Source organism: Cygnus olor, chromosome 2, assembly GCF_009769625.2.
Source record: "Cygnus olor isolate bCygOlo1 chromosome 2, bCygOlo1.pri.v2, whole genome shotgun sequence".
NCBI lineage: Eukaryota > Metazoa > Chordata > Aves > Anseriformes > Anatidae > Cygnus > Cygnus olor.
In genome coordinates this window covers 151,725,660-151,753,287 of record NC_049170.1, presented here as the reverse complement: position 1 = coordinate 151,753,287, position 27,628 = coordinate 151,725,660, and the positions used below count along the sequence as shown (strand labels likewise).

At 37.2% G+C, this 27,628-nt stretch overlaps 1 protein-coding gene across 2 annotated transcripts in view; it reads left to right on the top strand.

Moving 5' to 3' along the window:
* The window catches only part of ADCY8 (adenylate cyclase 8), a 127,980-nt gene that overhangs the window by 74,641 nt on the left and 25,711 nt on the right, over positions 1-27,628 (top strand). Inside the window, exons 7-10 of one of the 2 annotated variants that reach the window (XM_040547185.1) lie at positions 1,921-2,191; positions 8,789-8,986; positions 16,221-16,321; positions 25,350-25,551. In XM_040547185.1, the coding sequence (XP_040403119.1) occupies positions 1,921-2,191; positions 8,789-8,986; positions 16,221-16,321; positions 25,350-25,551 (772 nt within the window). The remainder of the gene's footprint in view (positions 1-1,920; positions 2,192-8,788; positions 8,987-16,220; positions 16,322-25,349; positions 25,552-27,628) is intronic. The other variant, XM_040547186.1, reaches the window with a different exon arrangement.

Sequence of the window (27,628 nt, the reverse complement as noted above, 5' to 3'; positions counted from 1 at the left end):
GTATTTTTAATCTAGCAACTCTTTATTAGTATTTGGTCCACTTAAGAGTATTACATCAATAGCCGGTTCCATACTCTAGTTAAAGCTGTTATCATTTCCATTATAAAATCCATATTTCAGGACTTTATAATACAATCTTCTGAAATTATATTAGGTTGAAACTCACTACACAGATAGTCACCCTGGCAACTAATGTATCATTTTCTTTTTCACCCCTCCCCCCCCCCTTTTTTTTAATTAGTAGTTTACTTCAATCGATTTAGCCTATTGTAAGAGATAGGAAATGCATTATCTTTCTAAGATATATAATCTGTTTTTAAAGTCCAGGGCAAAATTTGCTTATATTTGAGAAAGGGTATTCTTTTTCTTTTTTTTTTTTTTTTTTTTTTTTTTCTTTTTCTTTTTTTTTCTGTCGGTTTTACTGAGATTTGATTACAAGTGTACTAATCTCTGTGAACATCATAACAGCATGACTTCAGATAGTGAAAGTTGTACAGAACCTACATTGACTTCAGTGAGAAGCTGAAACAAGTTAAAAAATGGCTAAGCTATAATTTTTTGATCTTTTAATTGTAGACTGGTGTTTAATATTCCACATAGGCCCAGTTTGTGCCAGGTTCTGATACTCCTGGGTTTTTCACTATGATTAAAGACAATCAGCAATTGATTCTTCTGGCAATACCTGCACCTTATACAGGTGTTCACAACCCTTTCAATCCAGTAATATTTTGTTCTTATAGTAGTATAGAGGCATTCTTTTTAGTTCCAGAAAAAAAAGTTCCCAGGGGATGTACTAGGACCATTTCCTTCAGTCAAGCCAACCAATTTGCAGTGCCTGAGAAAAATGCCTCAGCACATGCCATCAAGAAATGATGAATTTTAGCTAACTCTGAATTTTAGAAATCTGTCTGCAAGCCTGACTTTCAAAAAGTGCTATGAATCCAAAGTTTAAAAACTGAGACAGTTTTAAAGTAAAGAGACAGTACATTTATTTTTCAGTTAGCTAAATATCTAATGAATATCTCCTCATGTTGCATTTATGATGTTGTTTTGTAAAGTATTGCATGGCTAACCATGCAATATAATATAATAACTGTGCAAACCATGTGTTTCAGAGGTGTCTTCAATTTATCCAACATATAGGTGGCTGAAGATTTCTTAAAACTAGAAATAAGAAACTTTTTTTTTTTTAATTTACCTTATTTCTGTCCTTCTCAAGTAATCATAACTATGATGAAGAAAATCAACACCAAACACCTCCTGGTTTCGTTTTAAGACATTCAAAGACCTATTACATTTTTGCAAAATTTCTGCTGTTCATATGTCATCTCTTGGATTCATTAGATCCACTTTTGCAAAAGCTTTTAACTCACCACTTAGTCGTACCAGAAATTATCACCTCACCTGTCTAGTACATGATCAGTTTGCATAATTATTCCCTAATTCACTTCAGATACAATGACTGCTAATTTAAATAGTCTAAGCTACCTCAGCTAACTGAAGAAAATTAAAGCACTTTCACACAAGCTGCTCTAATATATAACATTTATTTTCCTCTGACCATCTACACGAAGTGGTAATTTTGATTTATTTTGAATAACATTTCACTCAGGAAGATCTCTTATTAAACTATTACTGTGAACAAAGGCATCAGATATTAATATCAAATTGTTTTTCCTGGGACAAGATTTTGTGCATTCATGAGATCATATTGATGAGAATGTGCTTTGACAGTATTTATCCCCAAATCATCGTTTGTTGAATACATTATTTCATTTTCTTTATAGAAATCACCATAAACAACTCTAACACTTTTATTTATCTATCATATAAAAATGGTGCAGAGTCCATAAAACTCCTTGCTACCTAGTTATACTAGAGCACAATCAGTATTTGCTACTACTTATTTCACTTATACAGGAGAATCCACATCTCCAAGGCCACTCTGGACTGCCTCAATGGGGATTATAAAGTTGAAGAAGGGCATGGCAAAGAACGCAATGAATTCTTGAGAAAACATAACATTGAGACGTATTTAATTAAACAGCCTGAGGAGAGTCTGTTGGCTTTGCCTGAAGATATTGTGAAAGAGGCTGTCAGCTCCTCCGACAGGAGAAACAGTGGGGCAACATTTACCGAAGGATCATGGAGCCCTGAACTTCCATTTGATAACATAGTGGGAAAACAGAACGTAAGTCAAACTTCCTTTAGTATCATTGAGTATGAATGCGTGCTTGAGTGCATTTAAATAATGGAAGCCTCAGAGAAAACAAATTCATCTTTAACCTTTTCTCTAACATATACTGTAAGAGCAGATGATTAAACAAATTGTTTCAGGGCAGAAATATGCGTAAATTGGGGAAATTCCAGGAGCACAGGTATTTTCTTTCTTCTCCTTTTTTTTTTTTTCTTTTTTCTCCAACTGAAATGTAATACTATACAACTTAGTTTTAATTGAACCAGTCCTTAAAGAAGTACATTAAAAGTTAATCTAATTTAACCAGACTAGCTGGGATATTCTAGTCAAAGTATGAATCTCACTGCACAGCTTCATTGTACTGCCATCAAAGTAAAAGGATATGTGTGTGGACATTCTGACAGAGGAAAAAACATAGTGTAAGTTATTGATATGTAAGGGAAAGAAAACAGATCTACCTAAAAAAAAAAAAAAATAATAAAAAAATAAAAAAAAGCACCTTGTTAAAGCATTTTGTCCTTTTTTCCTTTCCTTTCCTTTCCTTTCCTTTCCTTTCCTTTCCTTTCCTTTCTTTCCTTTCCTTTCCTTTCCTTTCCTTTCCTTTCCTTTCCTTTCCTTTCCTTTCCTTTCCTCCCCTTCCCTCCCCTCTTGTCCTCTCTTCTCCTCCTCTCCTCTCCTCTCCTCCTCCTCTCCTCTCCTCTCCTCTCCTCTCCTCCTCTCCTCTCCTCTCCTCTCCTTTTCCTCTCCTTTCCTCTCCTTTCCTTAAAAAAAAATAAAAAAAATTGAAAGACTGATTCTAAGACTTAAATAAGGTTCAATAGCAAGTGAGTTAGAGCCTAAAGTCATGACTAGTTTGACAGAAATATGAAACAATGAAAACTGTTCCCAATCAGACCTTTTCCAAAAGCATTACAACACTAACTGCTAGCACCTTAGGAACCAGCAATTCTTATACAGTCACAGAAATTACTTGTGAAGTCTGCTTACTTAAAGGAGTTGAAGCTGGAAAGGTTAAAATGCCCTCAGACACCTCTGTTTTCACTGCATTTGAAAGATTGATGAGTCTTTATGAAACAAGGTCGACTACGTTTACATTATATTTTTTCTGAGTGATCTGTAATGACATGATATATCCTTTCTTCTGCTGCACATCCTTAGTCCTACTTGTCTTCACAGTCTGTTGAACTTCAAGCACTGTGTGCAGGTCTTTCTGTCAACTGTCTTCTGCTTCTTGCAAATCTGGTCTGAAGTGAGAAGCCTTCACAATCAATCAGTCCATGGTGGTGTCTTCATCTCTTCAAAGTGAATTGAAGTTTTCTGTGATATAAAACACCTGCTTTATTTATGTTCTGTACATCCATGTATCTGTATGTACACTGCCTTTTAGTATTCTCTGTATTTTGTTGAGCTCCCTCTAGTTTCTCATTTCATTAGGAACAGAGGTATGAATGCATGCTGCTGTACCTACCTTCTGATGTCTCTCTTTCTCCTTTCACTTTAAGACATTACCATTTCTGTAGTCAAAAAAAATCTATGTAGAATAGGCTATCATTTCACTGTTATTTTTTTCAGCTAAATCTGACCCTGATACTAACAAAAAAGATAAATAAAATAGAGGGTTATTTTTTCCATTCTACTATTGAAAAAACTCTCACCTAATGAACTAGTAAAAAGTTGATGAAAATCATTGAAATAAGCATAGCTAAACTGTTGTCTTACAAAGATGTTTGTCTTATGGCAACAAATGATCCATATCTAGAATTGTTTTTCACTTTTTTTTTAAGAATAGGATAGAATAGAATAGAATAGAACAGAACAGAACAGAACAGAACAGAACAGAACTGATTCTGTACTGGAAGCAACTAGAATTTTATATTACACAGTTTTACAATAAACTTTTGGGTGAACATTAGCTTTAAAAAATCTACTATTTCAGGTGTGACTATATTATGTAATTTTTAATTTTAAAGTTGAGAGAATAGTCATTACTGCTCACAAATAATGTATTTCAGCTCAAAAATCAGATAAATTTAAATCATACTAGGATATAGTAGCTTTTTTTCAGAGGCATGTCAGCCTTGGACAAGATAACTGTTTAATAACTGTAATTATGCAGCCTAAAAGGCACTGATAGCAACAGATGTTGAGAATCCAAGTAGCAGCAACCTAACAATGTCACTCGATACATTTGAATATTTGCCAATAACACTTAAAAGATTTCATTACCTCATATAAGTTATTACAAAATTTGAGTAACTCTATTCACGTTTAGCTTACTTTTAGCTGTAGTTATGTTGAGAAGTATATGAAATGGCAGACTGTCTGGTGAGCTCTCTTGCCCAAACTCAAATTCACTGTCATGCATATTCTTTACCCCAGCCTCACTTAGTATGAGGCAACCTGAGGGCAGCCTAAGTCAGTGAATTGAAAGTGTCTTGATATGAGTGAGGAACAGAATAACCACTCTTTATTTACACATTCATAGACATTTAACAAAAGATGTAAGGATCTACAGTGCTGTCACAACCACGTGCCTTAGCTGTGGTTGTGAGGTAAGCCAAGGATGCAAGTGTCTGCTTGGAAATTCAGACCATGGCTGATATGGAAGGAGCTTTCTGTTTTTGAAATAGGTGTCTGGGTTTCTTTTCTAAAGCAGGGAAAGCCAGACAGCAGTTATTTTATGTTAAGAGAACAGAGTTGGATTTCTTCTTTGGGCCTTCCAGAGGGCCTTCCAAAATATGGTGATTAGATGTGGTATTAGAGGCACCTAATGGGGCTGTAATGATGTGAATTAGATAAAAGTAAATTAAAATGTCTGTGTTTTAGTAAGCATATCTTAGTAATGGCTGCAATGACTTAGCAGTTATAAAAATAAAAAAAAAAATAAAAAAATGAAGGAAGGAAGGAAGAAGGAAGGAAGGAAGGAAAGAAGGAAAGAAGGAAAGAAAGAAAAAAGAAAGAAAGAAAGAAAAAAGAAAGAAAGAAAGAAAGAAAGAAAGAAAGAAAGAAAGAAAGAAAGACATAAAAAAAAAAAAAAAACCAGCAATAAAGAAAACAAAAACATAATGAATTCCAAGCCAGCGAAGTATAAACAGGATAGAATTCAGTTCAAAACCAAAGCACCTCCATTTTTGTCTACTGACTGTCTCAGGTATCAATATCCCACAGAGCTCAGTTCCTAACTGTAAAGGTCTACTGCTCTTTGAGGTACTCCAGGATGCCATCCACATGCATGGATGTGATACAAGGGATTTATAAAAGACGTGATCATCTGGACTATCTGATAAAACCAGGCAAGAGACTGTGATGTCTCGTATACTGCTAATCACCCAAGCTGAAACAATTGAATGTCCCAACTAGTGCATTATCTGAACAGTTCACTAGGCTTCACCATGTGGAGTAAGATCTTCATACAGCTTCTTAACTGTGGCTATCTATTGCAGTTTGAGATACCCTAGCACACTTCAGCTGGTTCCCACCCAGACCAACAGTGTGTGGGACTTCAGTAGGTCCTGCGTCAAATCTCCTAGCTCTAGATTGCTTTCCAGGATAACCTAGGACATCTCAGCTGACAATTCAATTACTGCACTTGATTGGGCAACTGAACGTATCCAGGGTATGTACTGTTACTAATAGATGCTTAGACACCAAACACCTAGGCATATTCACTTAAATGTCTTCCTCCTGAACCAAATCCTACCTGCTCCCCCATCCCCCCCCAATCTATCTAAACATGTGAGCTTGTATTTCCCCATTTACCTCTAAGATCTGGTGTTTGATATATGATGATGATGATGATGATGATGATGATGATGATGATGATAATAATAATAATAATAACAATAATAATAATAAAAATAATAATAATGTAAAGCTTACCTAGAGTTTTATAAATATCATTGGTTATAAATTTCCCTTCTTTCTCAACTCAGGATGATTGGATTTATTAAATAACAGCTTTATGGGAAGGAGGAAAAAACTAATCCTAGCTACCTTTTTTATTTTATTTTTTTGTAAAATATTTCTAAATAGGATGGATTAGTAGGGTGGATTTCTCTATTTCTTTGTTTGCTTTTAATTCATTCTATTGTTTATACTCAGATTCAAGTTTGGTGGGGGGGTTGCCTAAAAGAACTCTGTACATGTTTTGTACAACAAATGGTTATCATCAGCATCAGGAAAGCTCAAAAGACTATTGTAGGATTCACAACTATTATTCGCACAGCTGTTCATAAAAGTGTAGAAGAGGTAGCAAGGAGAACCAATATTTCTTTACCTAGGGAAAGCACAGTCTTAAAAATACAGAATGAAGACAGGGCTGCAGAGACAAAGTATGGTTAGAAGATATTCTTGGCCAATAATTTGCATGATATTTTGCTTTATTGTTATTACTAATTACTGGGAAGCATTTGTCTTAAGTGCGTGTATGGGTATAAGGGAGATGTTCTACTAAACTCAAATATGAATTTTCTTGTTTTCCTCTGAAAATAAATACAACTTCAGAGTCAATTTTGCACCAGTACTATTGACTGTTGCCATGCTCTTGACATTATGGCATGTTCATCTGCTACAAATTGTAAACCAGTTCATACATTCAGCAAGAAAACTGTTCTTCATATTAATCAAATTTTAAAAGATAATTTGAAGAAAAAATAGTCACTTAACAGAATGAATTGAGAACATCCACTTTATGTAAATAAAACACAGTACCCAACTAAAACATTAGGGACCTTCTCCACCCTCATTTCCAATGCAGATATAGTAATATGAGTTCTCAGAAATTAATGCACACAACAGCATTTGATATGATCCTGTCCTTTAACAGTGACTTCAGATCCTCTTTTGAGATTTCATCCCCAGAAACTGATAATAACTTTCCTGCAATACCCAGTTTAAAAGAGATAGGAATAGCTAAATTAAGCAGTGCTTTAATGTGTAGCAATACAGTATTGACTCAATGGATTGTTTCCCTGGGTTTTGGCTCTAATCTTGGAGCTATCAAATTAATTATCAACTTAATTAAGATATGGTTTGAGGCATATCTGAAATATTATTATAAAAAGAGAAACTTTAGTATCAGTTTCCTTGATTTTTTTTCCCAAAATGTTGATGATACTGTTTTTCTGGAGGGATGATGGGGAAACTGGAGTAGAGACTTGCCAAACATTTATGATTGAAGCCTTTTGTCTACTAAAGCAAGCAAGAAGATCGCTTTTCACTTCAATAGGCAGATGATTTCAGTCGTGATATCCTTTTCTGCCTATATATTGGACTCTTAATTACATCTTTAAAAAATGAAATATGAGAAAACTAGACATTATCCATGACTATGGAGTCCCTGGACTTTATTTTAGGACTGCAAAGAAAGTTGTAAATTAGTGTTTGACAGCAAGTACCAGAGACCCTTATCTGTGTTTTAATGCGATCTCCAAGTTTCATTAAAAGTTAACTGCTGACTATACTTTAAGAATGAGGGAAACCTCCTTATCTCATTATCTATACATAATCCTGTGATCCAAAAGAATTGGCTTTCCAGAGAAATGCAGTGATAAATCCATCCCAACTTCCTTTTCACAACAATGACTTGTAAGAAATAGTGAGGATCTTTTCCAGCAAGGAGCTATAGGATAAATTTCCTAAAGCAAAAGTATATTGTTTTTCCATAATTTGTATTTTATGCTGTGATGTATGAAGGTTTATATCCTTTCCATTCATTAACATGTCTCAACACTTGGGAATATCACAGGTAGTAGAGATTATTTTCCCATTCAGCCTGCGCCTTCCCTGTAGTTTGTGTCACAAAATGGTACCATAAAACTGGATTGAGTTATTTTTATGAAAGCAAACTCTACTTCTTTCCTGAAGGTGAAACATCCTTTGTACTACCTCCACTAACTTTCATTTGCAAAGCCGTGCAAGGGACTTTTTTTTTTTTTTGATATGTCAATGAAATATCAAAGGAATAAAGCAATTGAGATAATATATTTATATATTTAAATAATATGAATTACAGTTACATTAAATCATATAGCATAACTGTAATCCTGACTGGCTAAAATATACCAGTAGTGAAGAAGAACATATTATCCGAAAAGCCATGCTGAAGTAACCATAAATGCACCTTCTTCACTCCTGCCCAATTGATCTGTTCCTTAACTACACACATCCAGTAACTTTAAGACCAAGAAAAACATTGTTACTCCTGTTTTGTTTGTGTCTTCTGTTTCTGTAGCTTCCATTCTAAGTTGTGAAAACACACCATTGAGTTCAATACTCCGTTGTGATTTTGGTGTGTACTCAACTTATGCATGCTCTAATGATTGTGTGTCAGAATCTGGAAAGGAGATTGTATTCCTAATATTCAGTACAACAGCAAACCTCGTAGTCTGTTTAAACCAGACATTAAAGTACTCCCCTTAATCTACTGTATGTGTTTAGTGGAACAGACATATTATTTTACAATTCTGTAGATTTCATCAAATGAATTGCATGGAATGCTGTAATGGTTTGCAATGCAACATGATCTAAAACATTGCATTTTAACACAAGGGGACCAGCAGGTTTATTCTGTTTGCATGTGCTTTCCCCTAGACTCTGGCTGCCCTAACAAGAAATTCAATAAATCTGCTTCCAAACCATCTTGCACAAGCTTTGCATGTCCAGTCTGGGCCTGAGGAAATTAACAAGCGAATAGAGCACACCATCGACTTACGGAGTGGCGATAAATTGAGAAGAGAGCATATCAAGCCTTTTTCACTGATGTTTAAAGACTCCAGCCTGGAGCACAAGGTAGCTGGGTCTTGGTAGCTGAATTATTTGCTACGCAAATTGTAATAAATGTCCACTGAAATAGAGAAGCTCTAGGTTCTAGCTTGCATTGTTTCTTTTCTGGTTTTGTTCTTCTTTTTCATTTTGTTTCAGTTTTCAGAAGATGGGACTGAACTAGAGGTCATAATGGACACTGTCATGATGCGGGTGTTACAGTGCTGCAGTGATTATATTTCGTTGCTGGAAAATGCCTACATTGAGCAAACTCTTCTTCTGAAAACAACAAAAGCTACTTTGCGGGTTTCATTTGCTGTCTAGTACAAGCAGTTTTCTGTCATATGACAGGTTGCTTTGGCACAAATGGTGACTGAGCATATTAATATACTGACACTTCTATTCAAAATATCTATATTTATATAGATATGTGCCTTTCATTTACTAATAGAATCCATCTGGTCTCCTCTAGTCAGTCCCTGTTTATTTCAAGTCAAAATTAATGTCAACTCTTTGTTGTAAACACCCCTTTTTAACATCTGTTTTTAAGAGGTAAATGTTGTTCTTGTTTTTTTTGCTTCTCAGCAGCAATATGGTCTCACTAACTTCTATTTCAGCCCACATCCATATATAAGCTTTAAGTTAAAAAGAGAAAGGCAATGGGAGAACTTTACTTGCAAGCTGAGTGGGAGAGGTGTTGCACAGATCTCAAATGATTTCATTGACTTGCATGCTATTGAAAGGCAGCAACAGCAGGCCTATGATATAATGTGCACTTAGACTGAAAAGAAAAACAAAAAGTAGTTGCTAGTATGAAGGCTTACATCACCATCACTTTTCCACTGGACAACAGACTGTTTTGCTTGACTTATAGGAGACTAGTCTTCAGGTGGTATTAATGGTGAGAGCTTCGTGAAAACTGCTGGAAAAGAAAAAAAAAATCTGCTTGAAGTGTATCAAAGTCCTTATTTTAAAAGCAAGCTTATAGAAGGAAAAATAATTGTTTGCTTAAAAAAGGGAAAGATTCGATTTCCCCATGAAGATATTTAAGATACTGAGACACAAGGTAAAATCCCAAAAGATGCTACTGCTGCAAAAGAATGCAGTTATTATGCAAAGCTGTCAGGAACCCAGATCTCAACAATAGCTAAAGAAAGGACTGTGCGTGAAACCACACCTCTCTTAGCAGGACAAAAGCAGTCAGTGAAGAAAGTTTCCCCACTTGTCTTGTGAGACTGTACCAGAAAAGAAGCCAAAATTGTCAGGGACATAAATCTTGGTAAGAGGAATAATATGACTCTGTGGTATAGTGGTTGGAAGCTTGGTGGGGTTCTCCAGATCACATGCTCTGGTCCAAGACCTGTTTGTGAATGCTATATGAAAAAGACATTAACACTAGTATTAGGCTTTGGAGCAGGAAGTTAAATTCAGGATTTCTGATATCCTGTTAATTAGCATTTAAAGATCTAAAAGTCATGAGCAATCTTTAATCTTTTAAAGACCCAAGGTAAAAAGATAAGATGGAAAAGTCTGGATATAACAGCAATAATCAAGGTGGGGGATGGTGTATTAGAATTTTTTGTGTGTGTAAAAGAAGAAACAGCCTGGTCACAAACAACTTGCAGAGTAAAGCAGACTACTGAATTAAGAACCTCACATTACATTGCTATTTAATAAAAACAAGTCCTGAACATAGGCTGGAGCAAATGGACACTGCCCAGAATTAGATTCTATGTTCAGAATCCTAACTCTCTCGTGATTTTAGACTTCATAATTAACATCCTTATGGAAAATCTAGGCAGTCAGGTCAGAATTCCATTAAAATGCAATTTAGGCAAGGGGGATAGGATGAGCAAAACCATGCCCTAATCTATGACATTTCATAGGTCAGATTTTAAATATTAATGAAGTGTTTAATTACTTCTGGATATCAAAAAGTCTATTAGAAAGCCAACATTTTTATCCGTTTTGATACATTTTCTTCTCAGTGTAACATTTCCAACGCCACCCTATGTTAACAGACTTGGAAAGTAGTTCTTTCATTTAATATTTCCTTTCATTCAATATTTCCTTAGGTATTTCCTATTTTTTTTTCTGGCCTCTGAATTGGGCTGATTTTTTTTAGCACTGCACAGAAATAAGTGTTGTTTTTATTTTTTAAATGTCAACACTGTTTTAGTTGCTCTAGTTCACCCACCTCCAATAGTTAGATAGTTGCCAGCCAGCAAACTTCTCGCTTGTGTTGAGTGTGCAAAGACACCATGAGTGTGTTCAGAGAAAGTTGAGGATTGCATCAGGATGTAAAGGGATGATGTGGGTTAAGGAAAGATGAATTGCAATGTACTCTTCATTATAGGCAGGTATCTGTAACAGGCACCTGCATATAACAGGGGACGATGTGGAAAATGTCATTCCCTTTCTTCCTTGTTAGCCCGTACAGTAGTTACAGGTTGTCCTGATGGCCTTAGTGTTAAACTATAGAATACAAACAATCATGAAAAAAACAATAGGGGAAATGTTTTCCTACAGAAGGTAGCTATTTACTCCATGTTGTCTTATGTTACTATTGCTATCAGTTTCTCCTTTTCTCCTCTTGCCCATTCAGGAAGCAAAACAAGCTCAGATTAGAAGGCCCCCTCTGTTCTCTCTGTTAGAAAGAACCTATGAAAGGTTCTCTCTAACCTTTCAGTCTGGAATTATGCTTTCTTCTAGTCATTAACATTTTGCAACTGCTTACCATGACCTTCTACATCAGCCTCATGAGGTGTTCCCTGCAGTGTTGCTGAGCAAAGAGAGAGTATAAGTCTGTTGGTCTCCCATCTCACACTGCCATTTCCATTTGCTGCCAGTCACCTTCAGCTCAGCACAGAAGCAGCTGTAAGTCAGACATAATTCTGAAATAAACGAACTTCTCTTATGTAAAATATTGCACCCTTACATTTAGACATCACACTTTTGGGCAGCACTTGTATCTGCCTAATACTTATTTCTTTTACCTGCAAATACTTCTCACTGCAGACCTCACAGTTATTCAGTAGGTAGAAGAACCGGTACCCATACTGGATCTCCCCACCAAGCATTGTTACATTAATGGTGTTCAGTCAATATTAAGTTAATGTTCTGTGCCTGAAACCACAGAGAAGTGAGTAACCATATGAACAATACTCTATATTTCTTTCTCCTGCATTTGTAACAGGACTGCTATGCATTGGGATCATAAGCCTTTTTGGGTGGCTTGAATGGATCTCAAATGTCATGCTGGACTTCTGCTAGATTTTTCACCTGCCTGTGTTTCTTATTCTTTCTTATTCTTATTCTTATTCTTACTCTTATTCTTATTCTTATTCTTATTCTTATTCTTATTCTTATTCTTATTCTTATTCTTATTCTTATTCTTTTATTCTTTTATTCTTTTATTCTTTTATTCTTATTCTCATTGCAAAGCAATTGTAGACAGCAGATTTACACTAGTGTATATATATATATATATATTTTTTTTTTTTTTATTTTTATTTTTTTTTTCTGGAAACAGCATGCCCAGAACTACCATGAGAGCTAGCACAGGTCCCAGTTTGCAACAGTTTAAATCATTTGTATACGACAGCAATTTAAGCCAGTGATACATCTTCCCATTCCTCTCTTATCTCATTGCTTTTATGTCCTTCTTGTTGATAGCATAAATGTAGGTTCCACAGCAAGCTGCAATGATTGCATTAGTGAAGGGGTTATATCCCTCAGGCAATACGCATATTTCCACATGAACTTTGTAAGAATACATTTTTCAGAGGATTTGTGCAATATCCCCACTTGGTATATTTTATAGATTCTTTCCCCAAATGGACTAGTCATTATTAACCTGTATTTTACTCATTAGCACTTGATGGCTCGTTTAGAGACTAATTCACTCTCAATTTTACTAGAGGTAATTTTCACAAATAGGATGTAGACAGATAGAGCAAAAGAGTCATCACTGTAGAATAATTCTAATGGTAGCATGAAAATACACTAAAGGTTTTCAAACATGTAATCGCTCATGGGGAAAATCTCCTTCTACTTTAGTTGATTTCCACATATTAAAAGATGTCATTAAGACACTCTACCATGATAACAATGACTTGGTAACATCAGTAGCATGTATTTTCAGAGAAGATAAATCATAGAAACGGGGTAAGGAATTTTGCATTCTGGTAGGGTTTTTGCTAAGGAGAGTTTCCAGTGTAAAGATTTGTATAAAGATATCCTAAGCCCTCATGTGTGTTTGTACTGAGATCATAAATAAGACTGGGCTTAGAGGTGGAGTGTCTGTGTATTTTCTGTGAGATGAGCACACTTAAAATATCAAAAGAGCTTTGAATTTCTCAGTACAGGTTATCTTAGGTCAAAATTAGACCTAAATATTTGAATTTCTCTGTATAAAAGGTTCAGATGGGTGAGAAGTTAAATGACTAGAAAACAAACCTTGCACTTCCTTCATCCCATATCCTCGCAGAAATAAGCCTCACCTCTTTCCTTTGATTCAGAAACTTCCAGTGCAGAGCCAAGAAGCTCTGGAAGAAACACTTGGCAAATTCTGAGCCTGTTTAGCATCTTCTTTTCTGTTATTGATTTACAACAGGGTCTGTGTAGACTCTTTGTTCTTCTCAGAAGTTCATCCATCCCTTTTCCCGCCTTGAGTTTCCATCTTCTTCCGTGCCTGCCCAGCAGAAATTGTAGAAGCTTTTCCAGCAGCACAAACATCATCGCTCTGAAGGCAAAAACAAAACAAAACAAAAAAACACTGTCTCCCCTTTCATCCAAAAGAGGAACAATGAGCATAAAGCCAACTATCTTCCTATCCAGTGTGCAAACGCTCTAGGTGAACATATAAAGCCTATCGCATGTCCAGCACTCACCTTCCAAGGAGCTCTGGGAAAAACTGAGAGGTGGTGAATCACAGAATCACAGCATAGTTAAGGTTGGAAGGGATCTCTGGAGTCCAACCTACCCGCTCAAGAAGGGTCCCATGGAGCACATTTCCCAGGGTTATGTCCAGATAGCTGTTGAATATCTCCAGGGAAGGAGACTCCACAACCTCTCTGGGCAACCTATCAGTGCTCAGTCACTCTCATAATAAAGTTTTTCCTCAAAAAATGAGCAACATAAACTTGGCAGAGAAAACTTGGCCTTATTTATTTGAGCCAAATTTCAGCTAGCTGGCTGGGCATGGATAAACAGTGCCATCCAACAGCCCAAAGCTCAAGACAAATGGCTCAAGTCCCTTAGGAATCAAGGAGGAGCTCCCGCTGCACAATAAACAAGTCATGCCAGTGCGTGTAGGCCTGTGTGACTTTGCAGCTACAGCTTTGATTACAGAGTACGTCTCATCACGACTCTTTCTACCACTCTACTTGGCTCCAGCAGGCTACGTGCCTTTCCATATTTACGGAAGAGTCTTGAGGCTTAATTTATCCTTAATGACTTCTCCAAGTCATAAAAGGATAGGCTGTTAGAGAAATGCTACGTTTATCATGGGTGTTTGTGCTGCTTCAGAGACAATAAAAATTTCTCATCACAACTTTGTTACTGATTAGACCACAGCATTCATCCTTTGACATAACGCTTGACACAGTGAGCAATTCCATGTCTGTATTTCATTCAATTAATTTGCTATAATTTTCCTAAGTAATATTTAGGATTTAATGTTATATTTTAAGAAATGTGTCTTTCTCCCTTTGGTTCTCTTTGTGCCACAACCAAAAAAGACTGGGTCCATTATTCAAGCAGACTGATGCAGTTCTGTTTTCCTGCACATGAAATTGGGGTCAGTGCCTCTGTGCTTTCAGCAGCAGAATGAAGTGTAGATGCCTTTGAGCACCATCAAAAATCATGTCAAAACAGTACTGCTTCTGAAAACAGCAGACACAGGGTATAATCATGGCAGAGGAGGATCCAAAATGAAAGGCGTCAACAAACAAACACATCTCTTACTCAAAGCAAATGGGAGCAGGAAAGAGAAGCCCTTTTCCTGTTTCAGAAGCTTGAGTCTGTATAGTCTGTATGAGTATAGCCTAAGTCTAGACAGGATCTTCCTTCAAGAACAGTTTAGCAGTAAAATGCAGGAGTACGCATATGAACCCTCTCAATGCATGTTGCTGATACAGTTCTTAATTGCTTTTTATTTTTCTCAATTATAAAACTCTTCAGGCATTTATAACTGCAATTTGCCTTATTTTCAAACTCCTGGAGAAATATCCTGATATCAGATATTTCTTTGATTCTGGTTTACTTTTCTTCTGCATATGTAACTCTCAGATCCCTCAAAAGAGTTTAAATAAAATGGATTTACTGTTCAGAGGAAGAAAAATGACTGAGACAAGCTCCTATGGGATTGATCATTAGGTGAAGAAAATTTGTTGTCATCTGTATAGGATAAATACGTCTATGGACCAATCTTCATCTGCCATAAATGATTAGAGTTTCATTAAATTAGCAGTGTTAATACCAGCTGAAGATTTAGGCAACATTTCTACTTAATCTGATTCACTGCAATTTACTGACCCACTATGATTTATTGATGTATCTGTTAGCCAATTCTGGCTAACTCCAATAGAATGGGAGCCTGCTAGCATTTTTAGTGGTCCAATATGCTGGGGAAAAAATACCTTTACAATAAATTATAGTAATAATGCACTTCAAATGATCTTTTACATAATAATATCCTCATTTTCTCCTTGGAGAATGCCCACATTGACAAGTTTCTGTACAGCCTCTGGAAATGTCAGGGTGCAGACATAACAACCTACATCCTAGCTACAGAATGTCCCAAATTGGGTGCATTTAAAATAATTAAAAAAGAAAGCAGAAAGGTATCAATATGGAAAGCCCAGGGACACCTCTGTAATATAACGCACGCAGACAGGTTACTTTTGTGTTTGCTTTCAGGTGAAGAAACCCACAATTCCTTTGGTGAAGCAGTTATGTTTTTAGTACTGTATTCAGCAGCAGAACCCTCTAGTATCTATTCATTCATTTTAGGCAAATAAATTGGAAAAAGAGACAGCCAACAAAACCATTTCATAGTACAAATGAAAATTAGAGACTTATGTTCAATAAGTATTTTACCAGTGTATTTGTGATTTATTTGTTGTGCTTGGATTTTAAAAATAAATTCAGAATTATTGACTTATTAGCTCTTCCCCCAAACCTCTCATATGCATCAGTCTTTATGAAATCACTGGGTTAACAGCTAATTTGCTCTTCTTTTTTTTTCTTTTTATTCCAGTATTCTCAAATGCGGGATGAAGTATTCAAATCAAACTTGGTATGCGCATTTATTGTTCTTGTGTTTATCACCGCTATCCAAAGCTTACTTCCTTCTTCCAGGTAAATACAGAAATATATTACTGTATATCTGAAGGCACTCTTGGGGAAATAATGGGATAACATTGCTAGCAGATGTGGAATGAGCCAATAAACTGCTTGTTCCCCAAACTCTTTGGAAATATTTTTGCCCTTCCTCCTACGCACCACCCCCCCCCCCCCCCCCCCAATTATCTGCTTTTGTATCACATTCTCTGAAACTTCACATTTTCATGTGAGAGACAGTAGTATCTACTGACATTATAATATTATGTTTTTAAGCAGAACTCCCACTGAGATAAGTGTGAACTTCGTCTTACAAAAATTTGACATGGCATGGTCTGGTGCTTTCTGCATTCAAATAAAACATGATCCAGACTTAAAACTGTTTTTACAAAGTAACAATCAGTGATTGTTTTGGTTTTGTTCCTTACATGCTACATTAGAAAGTTGTACTGTTGTGCTTTGTTGCTAAAGATATTTATTACCTAGCTGGGGAAAGCAATATTTTGCCCTTAAGAAGCAGCAGCAGTAAATGATCTGGTAGACCTTTTCCCACTTCTGCTTCTGTCTGGGACTGACCAAACAACAAGTTCCTATCAAAATGAAGAAACTGACACAGCTGTGACCTATATGTTCACATGTGTAACATAGTCAAGCCCACCAATTGGCCTTTCAGTCTACTACTTAACAAAACAAGATTATATATAAGGAGTACAGTCAGTTTTCTAACATCATAGCAAAGCCAGCAGAACATCAACTGTCGCTAAAGCAAGCCTCTAATCCCATTTGATCTTTGAACAAGTGCCCAAATGGAAATGCCCAGATGAGCATAATTGTCAAGTGGTTTCTACCACTCAGATGAACCTTAGCTTATGGCTTCCTGGACAATGACCTTGAAAATGCAGTACTTGTATATGAAATAACAAGCTTATGTTATAATCATCCAGCAATATTTCTTGGATCATGTTTAGAAGGCCTTGTTCACCATGTTTATGTCCCCGAATAACAAAACAGTGATTGGATGCAGGTCGGTAATTGCATTCTGCAGCAGTGGTGTACCATGTATTCCATAGTTGTTCCTTGATGGGAATGTACCCAGAGTAGTGACTGACCTTGTGCTGTTCCTTATGTGCTATATTACTCTAATAGTAGTAAGTTTGTTTGCTTGTCTAAAGTCTTTCTCCCAATGCACATTCAAAATTTTTCACTTCTGGTAGCTGTTATTTTTGCTTTTTCTCAGTATGTGATTTATGGGTCTTATTAATGGAACCTGTTTTCTAAAATTATTTCTGCTGCTATATCAATCACTACTATACCAGCAAAAATACATGACATTTTTTCTATCTGCACAAATTCATCTCTGTTAATTCTCATGACAGTATCTAGTGCCACTGGAATTAGAGAAGGAGTCATATAGCTGCTATGCCTGCAGCTGTCTCTCATTCTGGTTTCCCATATTGCACAGTAATTTGTGTTTTCCCCTGCACTTCACAAATTCTTTGGACCTTTTTGTCACTGAATATTAAACAGGCTGTAAATATAATAAATGGGAAAAAAAAGTTTAGATATTTCCTATATTATTTCCTACCAGATAAGATAAGCAGAGGTTTTTAAACAAAATTGTGGAACCTTGGCCCCAGGATTGCCTCAGAAGTTGGTTAATAGAACCTGGGAAGATATCTGGGGAAAGACTAACTACCACTATCCCTTTGAGAAAGAGGATTTGAGTAAGTTATCAGGTACTTCATGGCAGTTCTGATGTCCTTTCAGAAGACCACTGTAAAGATTTAAGAAGCCAAATTTTCGGCTTCATTTTTTCAAGTTCTGATACTTTACTTCAGAAATATGTTTCAGTCTTCAGTCTTAATAAAGCATAGTTGTTAAATGAGGAGTGTTCAAAAGGTGAGCAAGGCCAAAAAAAAAAAAAAAAAAAAAAAAAAAAGATGAAAAAGATGAGGGGATCTGAACAAGAAGATTTATTTAAATGTATTGAATGAGGAAATAAGTTCCGATAAATTCAGATTTCTAAAATTTCTGTTCAAAAACCAATTCCACTTATGAGTATAAGCACATGAACAAGGTATCACTAAGTTAGGCAGGATTTGGATTCAGAGAATCTTAAACACTTATGTTTATACCTCTAGTAGATATCAGAGAAGTACCATAGGAGGAGAGCATGGATATCATTTACACGGAAAAACTAACAAACTGTATAATTCACACCCCTCATGGTAACTTACCCTATCAACATATTTTAGAGCTTTTCGATTTATGCTTTGGTGCTTTGTTGAACAGGGATGGAATTATGTGTTTGTTTAAGTACGTTTGAATATTTTGCTAAGCTGAGTCTTTTGGGAATTTCTGGAAACACAGTAAAAGAAACATTATTTAAATCATCATAAAGGATATCTTACTAAGGATCTTCAGAGAATTTCCCATGTAGGTTGCCTAGGTCTGTGTGCTAAAAAAGGTAATCATAGAATCACAGAATTGCTTGAGTTGGATGACCTTAAAGATCATCTAGTTCCAACCCCCTGCCATGGGCAGGGATGCCACCCAGTAGATCAAGTTGCCCAGGGCCTCATCCAGCACTTCATCAAGCAATTGCAAAAAGAACAAAGACTAACTTTACTTAACAGAAAAGTTAACTTATCTTTCTGTTATTATAACTCTTGTGTAAGGGAGTTGCAGAATTTTATCTCAGTTTATATATGTCTCCTGCAGGATAAATATTGGATTCATTCATACTTTCCCCTGATAGGATAGTGTCCTGGTTTCAGTTAGGACAGAGTTAATTTTCCTCCTAGTAGCTGGCAGGGTGCTATGTTTTGGATTAGGATGAGAAAAGCGCTGATAACATGCTGATGTTTTAATTGTTGTAGAGCAGTGCTTACACCAAGCCAAGGACTTTTCAGCCTCTCTCTGTCCTGCTAGCGAGCAGGCTAGGGATGCAGCAGAAGCTGGGAGGGGACAGACCCAGGACAGCTGACCCAAACTGGCCAAAGGGGTATTCCATACCATCTGATGTCATGCTGAACAATATATAGGGGTGGCTAGCCGGGGTGGAGGTGTGGCCGGCTGCTCGGGGATAGGCTGGGCATCGGTCAACGGGTGGTGAGCAATTGCATTGTGCATCACTTATTTCGTACACATTATTACTATTAATACTATTATTATTATTATTATTGTTGTTATTCTTTTCCCTGTCTTAATAAACTGTCTTTATCTCAACTCACAGGCTTCACTTTCCCGTTTCTCTCCCCCATCCCGGAGAGGGAGGGGGGAGGGTGAGCGAACGGCTGTGTGGTGTTTGACTGCCAGCCGGGCTAAACCACAACAGATAGGTACCTCACAGAATTTAAGAATCTTTGCAGTAGCTTTCATGCTTTGAAATATTGAGTCGTTACTCTAAGTGACATAAATTAATGCCATATTTCTATTGTAATTATCCTCTATGAAGCCATTAAGTTGCATTGCCAACTTTGCAGTGATTCATCTTTTCCATCTGAAAGGCTTGGGAGTTTGATTCATCTCCTGCAATAAACTTTCTATATGCTCACATGGGCAACAGGTCATACTAGAGCAGACTTCTGTGCTACTCTTATTTCTGACAGTTTTTCACTGGGTTGTTCTTGTGAGGGGAGAAAAACAGTTTTCAAATTGTTCATTTAAAACATCTGCATCCTTTGTTTTACATAAATTTTCCTTCTGGCTCCACAACTCTTGATTTACGACTGTGAACCAGAAAGAGGGAAGGCAAAAAACTCCATTTCAAACTCTATTCTGACATTAGGGGACCCCTGGAAAAGAAAATCATTTGGCCTTAAATTGCTTCTTCAATGAAAAGGGGATCTATCCCATGCACTTCTGAGAGAAGTTCTTAGACAGAAACATATTATGTCTTGTTCCTTTTCTTATAACCTCTGTTATATCTTCTGCTGTACTTGATCCTATCAGCATGCTGCCAATATAATCTTTACACAGATACTGGGCTGATTCTCTGGGACTTCTTAGGTGTGCACAGTTTAATTTTGTTTTTATCATAAGCAGACTTGGATGAGACAAACATCAATATGTAACAGAATAGCTACAACAGAAGAATTCTTGTTCCCTACATATGTATTATAAATAAATACAAAGCCATGGTTTCTCAGGTGCCTAGGCAGGTTGCATTGCATTTTGGATTGATATCCCAGTCTTAGGTCCCTAGCTGCTCCCTGTATTGTACCATAATACAATAACATTTGGTCTTAAATGTGTAGTGCGACAGTCCAAAATAAGAACTCATGTTTAGTGTCCTCAGGTTTGACATCTTGAGTCTTGACCTCAAACTTTTTGAAAGCTTTATTTTGATTTCATTTAAAGCTGGGTCAGTTTAGGTCTGCTGTATTGGACACATATGCATGAATAGGCTGTCTATCTGCATCTGAGTTATTAATAAAAACTCTCAGTTCCAAAAAGGATCTCAGTCATTTACCTACTGCAAAATATTGTTGTAGCGTAGGAAGCCAAAAGAGTTTATTTCACATAACTTTTGAAACCCAGAGTCCATGTCCTGGGTTCAAAATATAACCACTAGAGAACCAGTCAGTCAGTGGACCTCAAGGTGCCTTTCGGCTGAATAAATATGAGACCGCTATGCAGTGAGATGAATATCCTAACTACACAGCTCTCTTGATGAGCTCTCTTGACTCTCTTGACTAGTTCTCCATGACTATTGTGCAGCTTTTTCCTGGCTTTATTGTCTCTTCCTTGACTACATTGCTGTCTCTTAAACTCGTCTCTGATGATGGGCTTCGGGTCCCTGGGTGCCCTGAGCAGGAGGACCATGATGACGGTGGGAATGACAAACTCCCTACCGACCCTGAACGTGCGCAGGATTTGCTGTTCCACCTGGATCCATACAAGTCCATGGGTCCGGATGGGATCCATCTCAGGGTGCTTAAAGAGCTGGCTGATGTCATCGCAGGACCTCTTTCAATTATTTTTCAATGATCTTGGGAATCTGGAGAGGTCCCAGTAGACTGGAAGCTGGTAAATATTGTCCCAGTTTTCAAGAAGGGTAAGAAAGAAGACCCTAGCAATTACAGGCCTGTCAGTCTCACGTCAGTGCCTGATAAAATTATGGAGAAGAAGATTCTTGAAGCTACTGAGGTGCACCTGGGGGACAATGCAGTCATTGGTCCCAGCCAACGTGGGTTCATGAGGGGTAGGTCCTGCCTAACAAATTTGATTTCCTTTTATGATAAGATCACCCATCTAGTTGACCAAGGGAAACCAGCTGATGTGATATTTTTGGACTTCAGCAAGGCTTTTGACACGGTTTCCCATAGGATCCTACTGGACAAAATGTCCAGCATACAACTTAACAAAACCATCATACAATGGGTGAGCAATTGGCTGACGGGCAGGGCTCAAAGTGTTGTGGTTAATGGGGCCACATCTGGCTGGTGGATGGTCACTAGTGGGGTCCCTCAAGGCTCCATTTTAGGGCCAGTCCTCTTCAATGTCTTTATAAATGATGTGGATGTAGGACTAGAAGGTGTTTTGAGCAAATTTGCCGACGACACCAAACTTGGAGGAATTGTGGACTCTGATGAGGGTGGAAAGGCCTTGCAGAGAGATCTGGACAGACTGGAGAGCTGGGCGATCACCAATCACATGAAGTTTAACAAAGGCAAGTGCCGGGTCCTGCACGTGGGACGGGGCAACCCTGGCTATACGTACAGACTGGGCAATGAGACGCTGGAGAGCAGCCCTGCAGAGAGGGATCTGGGGGTTGTGGTTGACAGCAAGTTGAATATGAGCCAGCAGTGTGCCCTGACAGCCAGGAAGGCCAACCGTATCCTGGGATGCATCAAGCACGGCATCACTAGTCAGTCGAGGGAGGTGATTGTCCCACTCTACTGTGCACTGGTGCGGCCTCACCTCGAAGTACTGTGTGCAGTTCTGGGCACCACAGTACAAAAAGGACATTAAACTGTTGGAGAGTGTCCAGAGGAGGGCGATGAAGATGGTGAAGGGCCTAGAGGGGAAGACGTATGAGGAGCGGCTGAGGGCACTGGGCCTGTTCAGCCTGGAGAAGAGGAGGCTGAGGGGGGACCACATCGCGGTCTACAACTTTCTCATGAAGGGAAGTGGAGAGGCAGGTGACCTATTCACTGTAAACACCAGTGATAGGACCAGCGGGAATGGTGTTAAGCTGAGGCGGGGGAAGTTTAGGCTGGACATCAGGAAGAGGTTCTTCACTGAGAGGGTGATCGGACACTGGAACAGGCTCCCCAGGGACGTAGTCACTGCACCAAGCCTGTCTGAATTTAAAAAGCGATTGAACTGTGCACTTAGTCACATGGTCTAAGCTTTGGGCAGACCTGTGCAGTGCCAAGAGTTGGACTAGATGATCCTTATGGGTCCCTTCCAACTCGGGATATTCTATGATTCTATGATTCTACATTGTTGTCTCTTAAACATATTAGTGTTTTTGTATATTTTTTTTTCACAGTATAGTCTTCTTTCATGGAGACTGTACTACTTCTTATCTCTCTATATAGTAGTGAGAGAAAAACTAGAATATTTAGTGTCCATGAACTATCAGTTCCATGAAGAAAAGGCTTCTGTCTCCAGGATTGTTGATTTCACACATACCTCCTTTTTCCTATACTCTATTCATGAGGATATCCTGAGTGTATCCATGAACATATTTTGCTCTTACAGTAAGCATCAGTGGCCTTCTGTGTATTTTCACAGACAGAAGCTGTTCTCAAAGCATTGTCACATAGCCTGCTTGGTGTCATTGGGACTTTCAGTGAATCTTGAGATTTTTGTGACGAAACTTTTAGTTGTACAGGATGAAATCTGTGGCTTCTGCTCCAGTCTTTGTTTCTTCATTATTCACTCTTCCCAAATGCAATTTGTTTTCTCTGGCTACATTGTTCTTTCCTTCAAAATTCTGAATGAGCTTGCTGAAGGAATGAAACTTTTCTGGGAAGCTCCACTGTGTTCTGTGTTCATCACATGCAAATATTTGGAAAGTCTTGTAGGACTGAAATGCTGAAACAAATGTAAGATAACATTGTGTACTAATAGTACATCATGAGAAGAGTTTCAAAACTAATATTACCACATGGAAGCTCTCAAGGGACATTAATGTGTAAATCATTTTATTTCAGGTCATTAGGGAACAGAGTTTCCATTTTGGTATTTTTCGTATACTATTTCAAAATGTTTTGTAACATAATTTGGTACTACAAAAAAACTATCATCTTATGCATATAACACTTTTTCTGTTTATTATCTATTGAGCTATTCTTTTTTTTTCTGGACTCCTACACATAGAAACCATAGCTTAGATCCAGTTCAGAATTTGCTCTGCTAAATCCAAATCTGAATAGCCTGAAACTGAGGACAATTCCAGGTAAGTTGAAATATAGCCCACTCGGATTCAGGGAGTGGATATGGCTGATCTAAACATACTGACAAACTAGGATAGAAAAGCTGTGGTGATATTTTCACTGCTGTTTCCACTTACACCCTTAAATTTGTCTTGCAATAAGGCCCAGGCATAGGGGTAGTATTGTACCTTACTCAACAAGATGAGGGATAGTGGATGTGTAGTCAAATCTGAATCTTCATGTTTTCAATAAGATAAAACATACTCTTACAAAGGCTTAAAGAACCAGAGTACATCTCACCTGCACTTTGCTACCTGGAATTGCAGAAGTCTCCCTGGAATGCTCTGATCTCTTTCAAATCTCTTTCAAAGATTTTTTTCCTGTGAGAAATTACAATTATGTCACTGTAGAGTACTAGCATGTATACAACTAGGTTACTAGAAATTTTAATTACTTAATTACTCTGTATTGCAAAAAGGCAAGGGAAAGGAGTGTGAAGAGATGGGAACTTTACAGAAGCAGTGGAGTTACTTTTAATTTGCATGGGTTTAATTGAAATAAAAATCTTTGGGAAAAGAGATATGAAAGGACAATAACTGGCAGAAACAGGGACAATAAACTTGATTTATGAAGTGCTGAGTGCTTTGTTCTCAGTGAATTAAAACAATTTACCACATTTCTCAGGCATGTCAGTTACTTGATTGACTTCATGTCCCAGATTTAAGCAAGAAAAAAAGGAACAAATTTAGAAAAATATAATGAAAGATTGACAAGAAGAAATTCTGGTTTTAATGGTTTACTCAAAGGAATTTAATTGTCTATTCAATGTACATATTTAACAATACTTGGATAAAGATCACATTCACATGAATGAAGTGTTTACGGTATGCCAAATTACATGTTTTATTTTAAAATTTTTCGACCACAGAACATATTTTCATATGATTTATATTTTGAATGTCTTCCATGAAAACAGTAGATCAGTTTGTTTGTTTTAAAATTGATGACATTCTTAGCCGCAGTTGACCCACTATTAATTAAAATCAGGAAAATCTTGCATATCTGTAATTACCATTTTCTGACATGCCAGAAATCAGGCTGCATTGTTTTACTGGTCATTTCTGAGTTTACAGTTTGAGACCAAAAATGTAGTACAATTTCAAGATACCTGTGTTGTGCTGTATACAAAATATCACTCTTCCAAACTGCCCACAGAAAGCTAGCCTACTGGGGTTGGGAAGCAGTTCATACACAGGTGGAGTCAGAATCCTACAGTGTGAATAGATTTGCTCCAAAAGCAACTTAAGGGACAACTGAATGCTGAAAGAAGGGATGCTCTGATTGTTCAGACCCTAGGTAGACAGACAGAGGCACTGGCAACAATTTCCCTGGCTTATTTCTTCAACAGCAGTTTCTCAGCAAGAAAACAAGTGAAATAGTAACAGACCTATGGAACATGCCTCTGCTTCTCTCTCTCTCTCCCTCTCTCTCTCTCTCTCTCTCTCTCTCTCTCTCTCTCTTTTTTTTCCCCCCCGGAGTAATTGTCTCAGATTTATGAAAACTGATTTTTCCTAGGGTTAACTGTTTGCACATTTATTTTTATTAGCAGTAGTATTGTGATGTGGTTTAATGCTGGGTTCTCTTATTTTTCTTTCCAGGGTGATACCAATGGTCATTCAATTTTCTATTCTGATTATGCTGCACTCTGCTCTTGTGCTAATCACCACAGCAGAGGATTACAAATGTTTACCCTTAATGCTCCGGAAAACTTGCTGCTGGATTAATGAGACCTACTTGGCCAGGAATGTCATTATATTTGCATCTATTCTGATTAATTTTCTTGGAGCCATCATAAATATCGTAAGCTTCGTAGGGAAACAGGGTCTATTATACAGGAAAATATGATTTATGAATTATTAAGCTTGCTAAAGGACTTGCTAACTAATGTGTTTATAAGCCAGCTATAATTTAAATATAAAAGGCAAAGTACCACAGCTTCAGGAAATTCAGACTGTTGCTTAAACTATGTATTTCTGAAATACATAATTATTTCTCCCTCATAAGGATCATCCATTTTTAAAACCCTTCTGCCATTTTCTGTTCAATATATCCACAGTTTGAGGATAATTCACAATTTTCTGACATTCTGATATACTTTCTTAAGGACTGTTAGTCCATAGTGCTTATAGGTATTAAATTCCTCATCTCACAGTTCTATCAATTACATTACTAAAAAATGAGAAGGGTCAACAAAACTAGAAAATACCTATAGGAAAAGGATAGAGAAGGTGAAGTTGGGCCAGTAACCTCAGCATAGGAGAAAAGTTTAAAAGCCTAAAGGGGTTTTAACAACTCCCTTCACTCCAGATTCACTTTAGCTGAAGTATCAAGCTATGGTCATGGTCACTTTCAGCTTTCTTTATAGTCAGTGCAGAAAAACAGGTATCCTCAAAGATGTCTTTTAATCATACTGGTCCCAATAAAGAGATTTTCCACTCTCCACTGTCCACACTAGGAATATGGTCTGACTGGGCTCCTAATGTACGTCTCCACTAAGTCCCAGGTATGACAAATCTAGACCAAATTTTATCAGCATATCTGTGAGAAAAGGCATATACCAAATTTTGTTTCACAACTGTGCTTAGATAAAATTATTGCTAATTGAATACTGTCAGCCTGGCCGACATGTCATTTTCACCATGTCACATGCTAAAAGAGTAACACAGGTGCAAATACAATAAAGCTCTGATTATCCAGATGTCTTTAGAAATAAGAGACAGCTTTGCATGAATTAGGCAGATAATAGTATCGGACTACCTGGCAGGTATTGAAACCTGAGCCAAGAAGACAGTAAATATCTCACTGATAGATTAAAAATAACATTTTTATCACACCTCCTTCTTCTAAGGAACCTTTTGGGTATAGATGTAGCTGTGCTTTTTCATCTGAACTTTGTTCTTCATAGATATTTGTTACTTTAAGATTAGACCAAGAAAGCATTTAGTGACAATAGAAATAATAGCAACTATAACAGCACAGGTTGCCAATATACTAGAACTCAACATGTGTCTTGGTTTCTTTGTGATACCATGCAGTCACTGATAGGGTAGTCGTTTGGAGAAAGAATAATGTCACCACTGAGAAAATATAAATACGGTCGATGACAGGAAGTTCAATAGGGCTGAAAACTTCCTAAAGATAAGGACAGTGCTACATTATAGTATGGATCACTAAGGTGTGTTGTAGAATATAGAGGTTTTAAAATCATGTTTGACAAGTATCATGTTTGACAAATTGGAAAGATTTTGGTATAATGAATCTTGCTCTTGGAACAAGGTGACCATACCCAATTTTCTATCAATACGATGATAACAAGATTTTCTTCATGGTTTGTCGCGGATTATTTTTGAAGATTGTGCCCACTGTAATCTTGTGTGATGGCTAATCCAAAAATAGTCATAAGAAATGTAATTGGTTTTACTCTTATGCCAGTGGGCTTCCATAAGGCAAGAAATAGTTACATTTATTGTCTTATATTCAGAATTGCAGTGACTTGGGGCACTGAGACCTCACCTCTACAAGAAACCACAGCATGTATGTAATATATCATTAATATATATGGAAAGGAATCCTGCCTTAATAATAGTTTATTTTTATCTACTTCCTGCACATCACTAAAAAAGTGAATTCTATGAAGTAGGTACCACAGCAGCCACTTCTTTCCATATGGTGGACTGCAGCACTATAGGGACCTATGTGGATTTAAGAGCAGGTAATGCAGCTCAGCCTTGCAGTTATGTGCATACATTGAGTTCAAATTCAGCCAGCTGGAGGGAAGTAAGGTTTGGGTACCTTCTAACAAAAGTCTTTGGTTTCACTAGATGGGCAAATTAGTCTAGCGATTCTCTATATCGAGTACATTCTTATTATTAAAACA